The 9,551-nt window shown below is 45.8% G+C and overlaps 1 protein-coding gene across 1 annotated transcript; it reads left to right on the top strand.

Moving 5' to 3' along the window:
- The first annotated feature begins 68 nt into the window (after positions 1 to 68).
- On the top strand, positions 69 to 3,063 carry POLR3K (RNA polymerase III subunit K). Its single transcript, XM_081133475.1, has 3 exons — positions 69 to 331; positions 965 to 1,052; positions 2,299 to 3,063. The coding sequence occupies exons 1-3, from the start codon at positions 221 to 223 to the stop codon at positions 2,424 to 2,426; spliced, it is 327 nt and encodes a 108-aa protein (XP_080989601.1). The 5' UTR covers positions 69 to 220; the 3' UTR covers positions 2,427 to 3,063.
- The last annotated feature ends 6,488 nt before the right edge of the window (positions 3,064 to 9,551 follow it).

Raw genomic sequence — 9,551 nt, 5'->3', positions numbered from 1 at the left:
GCCGCAGTGCTCGCTGGGAGCGCGAACTCGGCCTGTCTATTGGTGGGATGAGGGGCAGGGCGGCTGCCAGGCCAATGGGAGCGCGAGGCGGGCGTAGCGTCGGCGCCGGAGCGGCCGCGCGGTGCGGTGGGAGGCCGCGGGAGGCTGCGGGAGGCCGCGGGAGGCTGCGGGAGGCCGCGGGAGGCTGCGGGAGGCCGCGGGAGGCTGCGGGGCTGCGGTCATGTTGCTCTTCTGCCCGGGCTGCGGGAATGGGCTCATCGTGGAGGAGGGACAGCGTTGCCACCGTTTCGCCTGCAACACCTGCCCCTACGTGCACAACGTCACTCGCAAGGTGGGTGCCGGAGCCCGGCGTTGGGCCGGGGCGCCTCCCACAGGCCTCCCGCGGGGCTCCCCCCCACCCCCTAGCCCCCCTCCATCTGCTCCATCTGCCCTTTCTCTCTACCTTCGAGTCCACCTGGAATCCGGCCGTTTGTCCCACCCCAGTTCCGTCACCCTGGGGTATGGTCGTTACCTCCCATCGGGCTCCCGGCTCACACACGGGCCCCCTTCGCTGTGGCCTCTACGGCGGCCAGAGTCGTCCTGGTAACCCCTGGGTCCGACGGAGCCCGCCCTGTGCTCAGAACCCCCGGGGACGACCGGGTGCTGACCCCCAGCCTTCCTCCCGAGCCCCCGCTTCTCTCATTTCACCTGCTCCCTTGTCCCAGCAACACCAGCGCTGGGGAGACCTCCCATCGCCTACGTGGCCCTGTTGCCAGGGCCTCAGTGCCAACAGGTCCTCTTAAGTCCCAGGGCAGAGTCCAGCTCCGTGATGGCGAGAAGAACACTCTTCGTTGAGTGCCCCGCCGGTGTGTTGAAGGAAGGAAGCCTGGGGACGCGCTTGGGGGCAGGCATGGAGGTTTGGTTGGGGCGCCCAGACTTGCACGTTTCACCGACTCGGAGAGTTTGAAGACTCGCTGTTTGTTAGGTGACAAATCGGAAGTATCCGAAGCTGAAAGAAGTGGATGATGTGCTTGGTGGAGCAGCTGCCTGGGAGAACGTTGACTCTACCGCAGGTGAGAGGGAAAACCTTTATTACTGAGCTGTGGATAGAGGAGGAGGCTGCTGACGGCCCAGCCACGTCAGAATCTGTGAAGTGGGCTTCTAAAAACAGAAAGCGTATTTATTTTTTTTAATAACTCATTTGTTGCACAAATAGTACTGGCACGAGCCTTGGAGTCACACAGGCTGAGATAAGTCTCAGGGTGCCTTCTTGGATCCACCTTGGATCCCTTGACCTCTCTGGGGCTAATCCATACTCATAGGTTGTAGGAGCACAAAGTGAGTTTTACAGTGTTTGGCACCTAACGGGCACTGAACATGTGGTAGCTATGATACCAGCAGTGACAGGAGTAATGCAAATCTGTCTAGGAAAAACAATACGGTCTTTTTGTCCTAATGCAGCTTTAAAAGTGAATAGCAGAGAGCATTAGGCTGCGGCCTTACTAAAATAAATGTTTATTTCAAGTCTTGATTTATTTCTGGTAGAGACAGATGTGACCAAAGAAGGACAGGGGAGAGCCCTAGACACAACCAGTATTGAGATGGGGGAGAGCGAAGTCACGATTAGTACTATCCCTTTCCCCTACAGATGAACATCCAGGTCTGCTAGGTTAAAATTTAGCAGTGGCAGACCTTGTCATTAAAGGATGAGTTATGGACCAGATGTTCAAAATGGTGTTTGAGAGTGTTTGAAGGTGTTGCCATCAAGAGTGGGGTTAGTTTCTCAGTGAAATCACTGTGGAGGTAAATAGGTGCCTTGTTGCACTCTGCAAAGGTGCAGGGTGTGTGGTGAGATCTCGGTAAGAACAGCCTGAGGTACTGACTGCCAAAATGGACCCCTAAATACAAGGGGAGGTGGAGTGGTCATCCATTGGAGCTCATGGGAAGATGAGAGGGCTTGTCTATTGCCCAGGTGATGGAGATGCACTTACTAGGGGGACTCTGCAGGGCGTGGACCCTGTAATTCACACAGCAGCCATAAGTCACTTTTTATGTTATGTTTTTAACCAATCTTCAGCCAGATTTGAGAGGAAAAGTGGGACCCAGCGAAGGGAGGAGGAGTGTTTTCAAACTCTCCTGGATTCCTCAGTGCAAGAACATATTGGGAATGACACCACTGTTTGTAGCCCTAAATCGTAATACAAGGGACACCAGATGAGCGAGGAAAGCCTTTGCTGCCTTTTGCCTAATACCTACTTCTAACAGGTCACAAACATCATTTTTTTATGTGGGTCTCTTGTTTGTTTTTCTCGTTTCTAGAGCCATGTCCCAAATGTGAACACCCTCGTGCCTATTTCATGCAACTTCAGACCCGCTCTGCAGATGAGCCAATGACTACTTTCTACAAGTGCTGCAATGCTCAGTGTGGACACCGCTGGAGGGACTAGGGCCAGGCTGGCCCAGCTGCATCCATATCTGTTTAGCTTATTTCTCAGAGTGCATTTCCAGCTGGAAGTGAGCACTTGTGTCCTGAGGGCCTTTGCTGGTGTGGCAGAAAGCTACCCCTTCTAGGGTTGTTGGCCAGGGTGTCAGGAAATGGATAGCCCATTTGCCAGTCAGCAGATGAACTCATTAATGTCCAGGGAGGTTTTGTGTATGGGGAGGATTACCCACACCTGATTACACCCTTTTTAAGGTCGTGTTCGTTCATCTTTCACATTTATAGGGCAATTGACATCCTTTTACCATCAGCCAACACTCTTAAATATTTAGATTGTTTGCACAACTAATAAAGTAAAACTTATTAATTTAGTACATTAGTTGTTTCTATATTTTAACTGATAATTGCAAAGTTATTTAATTAAAATTTTATTCTATGTAATTAAAATGAAAAGTTTAATATTGCCTTCTCAGTGTTTTAGATGACTGAAGAAGCAGATGTCAGTCAAACCACAAATCATGATTCCAAAATTAACTACTATACTTAGGACTAAACTGGTTATAAAATTGCTAATAACATGGATTTAAATTTTTAGATTTCTATTCTTGCTTCTTAGGATTACAATAAATTTATTAGATACTGTGTTTTTATGCTTTGTGTGTTCTTTCCACTCTGAAAAGAAAAAGGACACTTTAAACTAGCTGGGGACAGCCCTGGCCCGTGTGGCTTGGTTGGGTGTCGTCCTGTGTATCCCGTCAGGGCACATGCTGGGGCTGTGGACTGGACCCGCTAGAGGGGCATGCAGGAGGCATTGATGTTTCTCCTCTATCTCCCTCTCTAAATTAATAAAAAATAAAAGTAAATGTATATTTAAATATATCTTTATTGATTTCAGAGAGAGGAACATCAAGGATGAGAGAGTCCTTGATCGGCTGCCTCCTGCACGCCCCCATGGGGGATTGAGCCCGTAACCCCGGGCATGTGTCCTGACTGGGAATCGAACCGGGATCTCCTGGATCCCAGGTCAATACTCAACTGCTGACCCATGTGCAGCTGGGCAATAAAAATATTTTTAAAAAATAAACAAAAGAACTAGCTGGGGACAGGATCTAGGTTATTGATAGATTGATTGCTTGCTCAGGGCCTCAGACTTAATTGCTTTTCCAAATCTCTCAATAATGAAGTCTCACTTATGAAGTCATGGGACTTAAATTTATGCCTGTGATGCAGATTTTTATTTTTGGAGACTTGGTATATTTTCCAGAAATGATTAATCTTTTTTTATCCTTTTGTAATTTATTTTTATTTTTACAAGTTATACCATGATAACTATAAAAATTACTTGTGAAATATTTCTCTTTAACATTTTATAAGTTAATTAAATGCATACCACAATTGATTTTTTTGTTGTTTAAAAAGGGGTTTCTGCCCTAGCCGGCTTGGCTCAGTGATGAGAGAGTTGGCCAGCACACTGAAGGGTCCTGGGTTCCTTTCCGGCCAAGGGCACGTACCTTGGTTGAGGCTTGATCCCCGGTCCTGGTTGGGGTGCGTGCAGGAGGCAACCAGTCGATGAGTCTCTTTCACATCGATGTTTCACTCCCCCTTCCACTCTCTCTGAAAAGCAATGGAAAAAATATCCTCAGGTGAGGATTAAAAAAAAAAGGATTTCTCATGGTTTTAGTGTCACACAAACTTAAGTTTACACTCAGAAGTAAGTTTAGAGAAATGGAGTTACAGAAGATTGGAAGCGGAGGCCCTGGCCGAGTAGCTCTGTTGGTTTGAGCGTTATCCCCATACACCAAGGTTGTGGGTTCAATCCCCAGTCCGGGCACATACAAGAATCAACGAATAAAGGCATAAAAAAGTGGAACAGCACATAGATGTTTCTCCCTCTCCCTTCCTCTCAAGTTAACTAAAGAAAAAAAAATTGGAAGTGAGTAGTGAAAAACAAAAAACCCATGCAGTGCTGGTGCACAGTAGTAATAAGTCAGATGTTTTCACTTTCAAGTCTTAAGTGCAGCCAAACTTAAAAACTAGTCCTCTAAAGAAGATGAAGGCAGTTTTGGAAAAATACAGCAATTCCAGGGTATATACTATGCTGTTTTCTTTAGCAACATAACCTCCAAAGAGAATCCACATAGATGCAATCAGAGAGCCAAAGGTCAACATGAAACCAATGAACAATTGCCCTGGCCAGTGGGTGGACTGAGCTGAGCATCCTCTCATATACTAAAAGGTCACCGGTTAGATTCTGATCAGGGCACATGCCTGGGTTTTGGGCTCTATCCCCAGGAGGGGGCATGCAGGAGGCAGTAAATGATGTTTCTCACATCCAATGCTCCTCTCCTCTCAAATCAATACAAAACATTTAAAAAAGAAAACACACCGATGAACAGCCAAATGCGAGTGCCTGCTCGACCCGGGAAACCTTCACCGAAACCATCACCTCGGACCTGTCCGTTCGGCGCTGCACTAATCAGGAGGAAGGCTATGGCTATAACACCACGGGCACGGGATGAGAGGTCGAGCTGTCCCATAGCGGGGTAAATGACAGCTGCATCTGCGGTAATCCGCCAGCCTGTGAAAAATAGAACACCAGTAGCAGTGGAAGCAACAGCATTGCCCTCTCCCCCGTCATCGCGTCCTGAGCATCTCAGGCCCCCTACAAATCCAGTCAGTCCATCCCTGCCCATGCAGTCTGTCTGGAGCCCTGTGTCTTGCTGCTCGGGGGCGCCTCACTGTCCCAGTTTCGGCCCAGAAATGACTTATCTTTAAGTTTCACATGCTTTCCTTATTGCTGTAATATGTTGACCAGGTCCTGAGCCCATTATCTGTAATTGGTTCTATTTCAAAACAGTTTTCCTGGCCGGCGTGGCTCAGCGGCTGAGCGTCGACCCATGAACCAGGGTCGTTCCCGGTCAGGGCAGGTGCCTGGGTTGTGGCTCCATCCTCGGTAGGGGGCGTGCAGGGGGCAGCCCATCAATGGCTCTCTCATTGGTGCTTCTATCTCCCGCTCCCTCTCCCTCTCTCTGAAATCAATCAAACATTTTTTTTTTTTAAACATATCTTTATTGATTTCAGAGAGAGGAAAGGAGGGGGAGAGAGAGAGAGAGAGAAACATCAATGATGAGAAAGTCATTGATCGGATGCCTGGCCCGCAACCCGGGCATGTGCCCTGACCGGGAATCGAACCTCGATCGCCTGGATCCTAGGCCGATGCTCAACCGCTGAGCCACGCCCGGCCGGGCGATCATCTTAATTTTATTTTCTTGGGATATACTTCTGCTGCTGCTACAATCAAACACAATTAAGTCACCGTAAGTAAGTAGCTTTCCTTGCTTGGCGAACAGATGAGCCACTTGGAAATTTAATGTGGTTGCCTCGTTTTTACTTTCAATTTTTGTGAAGAAATTTGTTGTGTGTTGAGAATAGTGCCAGTGATGGGTGCGTAGTCAGGTAATGTCAACTAATTATAGTGTCACTGCATAATAAACACAATCCTTTGCCATTCAATTTGATGGCAAAATAATCTCTCCACTGTGCCTTAAAAACATAACATTTATAATTCACTTAAAATATTTGTTTAAATATTTATTTTTTTAAATCGAGGTAACATTGCTAATAACATTATAGGTAAATTTCAGGTGTAGAGCATTATTATTTGATACCTGTGTACTCTGTTGAGTGCTCGCCACCAAAAGTCTAGTTTCCACGTGTCACCATATGTTTGACCTCTGTTACCCATTTTGCCTGCCCCACCCCACTTACCCTTTAGTCACCACCATTCTGCTCTCTATATCCATGAGTTTTTTGTTTTGTTCATTCATTTGTGAGGTTTTGGTTTCTATTCCACAGATGAGTAGAATCATACGGTTTTTGTACTTTTCTGTCTTCTGTCTGACCTATTTCACTTAGCACAATACCCTCTAGGCCCATCGATGTTGTCACAAATGGTAAGCTTTCACCCCTTTTCATGGCTGAGTAATACTCCACTGTATATACATAGCACACCGCTATCCATTCTTCTGTCAGTGGACACTGAGGTTGCTTCCATAGCTTCGCTGCTATGACACTCCAACCAACCCAGCTATCTGGCCAGGGCTAGAGTTCATTTTTCTTGTTTTGACATAATAGGTATGCACTGGTAATAAGCAAAAAATAAAAAAATATTGCAGTAGAACAGTATGATGGCCCTTGAAATGCTGAGTGATGACTATACCCGAGTTGTAAGTGTGACGAGCGGCTGCGTGAAGCTCCGTTGCCACACTCAACTCTGCATTACAGTGTGAAAGCAGCTGTAGACAGTATGAATCAATGAGTGTGGTTGTGTTTCAGTAAAACCGTGGATGCTGAAATTTGAATTTTATAGTATTTTCATGTGTCATGTAATTTCTAAAGCAACTGTCCCCCAACCATTTAAGAATGTATAAGCTATTTTTAGCTCACAGGTTTTTGTAGAACCGGTGCACTGGATTCTGCCTGTGGGCTGTAGTTTGCTCACACCTGGTATACCTCGGAGGGTGGTGAGAATTTATGCCGTTTAGCATACATATATCCTTACAACATGTCTGGCTGGTGCCTTTTCTTCATGGTGTGGCATTTTCACAGGTATTTGGTGACTCCTGGATGTGTGTTCTTTGTGTTTGACGTTTCCCCTCTGTCTATGGATGTTGCTTTTCTATTTGTCTCCATTTATTATGGGAGGAGGTGACATTCATTATGTCAGGGTGTGCCATCAGTGCATTTTCTTGGCAAAGAGGCACTGGCTTTCCTGAATCTAATTGTCCAGTAAAGGAATCTGTGAACAGATTCCTCTTCTAGTACTGCCTGGCACAAATGCAGGTGTGGGGAGCGAGGGGACCTGCTCTGCTGCTCCACATTTAGGACTCTGACTGATCCGGGTGATTGTTTAGGACTAACCTGGCTCCCTTTCATTGCCTAGGAAGGACACTGTGTCTACGCTCTCAGATGTCCTCTCCTGTGTGTTTTTATGATGTGTTTTACTGTGTCAATCCACTCAAATATCAGTTGCCTCCTTTCTTTCACAGATTCCTTCTCATTAATGCTCCATCATGTTTTCTGCACTGTTATGATGTATTTCTTTTATTTAAGATACTGTACTTTTCACTTATATACTTTCCTTTTGCTTCTTTTTTTCAGTTTCTATTTCTCTGAGATTTCCTATTTATACATTGGGGGCATATTTTCTTTTATATCTTTGAGGATAGAGTAGCTGCTTTAAAACCTGTGCTACTTCTTACAACTAAGTCTTGAGAATCTGTCTCCATTGCTTGTCTTTCCTCTTATGTATGGGTCACATGGTTCTGTTTCTTCATATGTTTAATAATTTTGGATTTATTTGGAAATCATGAATGATATACATTGTAGAGAGTATGGGTTCTGCTATGTTTCTCTGAAGAGTTTTGTTTTTGTTTTTTAAACAGGCTATGAACTCTTTGTCTCTGATGTGGGCAGCAGCTGAAATCTCTGTTAAGGTTGTTTAACCTTTATTTATTTATTTTGGGTAATCCTCACCAGAGGATATTTTCCCATTGATTTCAGATAGAGTGGGAGGGAGGGAAGAAAGGGGGGGAGAGAGAGAGAGAAAGAGAGAGACATCAGTGTGAGAGAGACACATGGATTGGTTGCCTCCCGCACGCGCCCCTACCACGGCCAGGGATCGAACCTACAACCCAGGTACGTGCCCTTGACCGGGAATTGAATCCAGGTACATGCCCTTGACCCGGCTATGTTTTTTAACCTTTGCTGGGCTTCTTGGAATTGGCCTGTACACATGTAGTTCAGGGGTCATCACAGATTTTGGTAGCGTTTAGATGCAGAATTTGGGAGTCTTTTCTTCGGTTTTTGTCTTTCCATGATTTCCTCTCTTTCTGGCCTTTGTGGTCTCCACTTGTGGGATCAGGGTGCAGGTGGTGTGTTCTGCTGGTTTTAAGTTAGTAAATTCTAGTTTTAGCAAGGTGAGAGGGACACCCTGATAGGGAAGGAAACTCTCTTGATAAAGATACTAACAAAGGGGTGGCTCCAGTAAATATAAAAGTATGTCCTTGTACTAGGTAAGATGGGGGCCAAGCTGAATGAAATTTAAGTATTAGTGCCCTGGCTCGGGTAGCTCAGCTGGTTAGAGCATTGTCCCCATACACTAAAGTTGCGGGTTCGATTCACAGTCAAGGCACCTACAAGAACAGGTGGAACAATAAATCGATGTCTCCTTCTCTCTCTCTCTTTCTCTCTCCCTTCCTCTCTCTCTAAAAATCAATGAATGCAAATGAAAAGAGAAATTTAGATATTAGAAAGAAATGTGATTATGTTCCTGGTCATTTGTAAGGTATTTCCTGGGCTCGAGCCTTCCCCTTGGGTCCTGGTGTTCTCAGACTCCAGAGAGCTACAGCTCTGAAGTATCCAAGCTTTGCCCAAGAAGTTGTGATGCACAGAACACACACATGCACACCCATGTGTGCACACAGGAGCTCTCACGGATAAGAGTAGGCACATGCACACACTGAAATGTGACTTATCTGGTACTGAAAAGAACACACAGCCAGTAAGTATATGAAAAGACACTTATCTTCACTAATAATCAAGTGCAGAAAACAACAACATTGAAATATCTTTGCCTATCAGATACGCAAAGATGAAAAAGACTGATAATATATATACTGTTGGTGAGGGTTACAGGCATTCCCACGCTTCTGGCAGGAGTAGAAGTCAGTGCACTTTTGGAGGGCCACTTGGCAGTATCTGTTGATTTTTTAAAGAATGGTGATGTGTCTATTTTAAAATGTTTATTATTTTTAAATTGATTTTAGAGAGGGAGGGAGAGAGAGAGAAACATTGATATGAGAGAGATACATGGGTCTGTTGCCTCCTGTCTGCACCCCCACCAGGGATCAGACACTAAACCTAGGTATGTGCCCTGACTGGGAATCGAACCGGCGACCTTCCGGTGCCCGGGACAGCACTCAACCAACTGAGCCACACCGGCCAGGGCAGTATCTATCGACTTTTTAAAAGCTGAACCTTAGACCCAGAATTCCACCATAGCATTTTTTTTTTTTTTTAACAGAAGTACTCCTTCTGGTGATTAAAGATCCACACCCAGAATTGCTCACTA

Source organism: Miniopterus schreibersii, assembly GCF_964146895.1.
Source record: "Miniopterus schreibersii genome assembly, chromosome: 3".
Classification (NCBI taxonomy): domain Eukaryota; kingdom Metazoa; phylum Chordata; class Mammalia; order Chiroptera; family Miniopteridae; genus Miniopterus; species Miniopterus schreibersii.
Note: the sequence above shows the minus strand (reverse complement) of the source record. Positions and strands in the feature narration are given on the sequence as shown.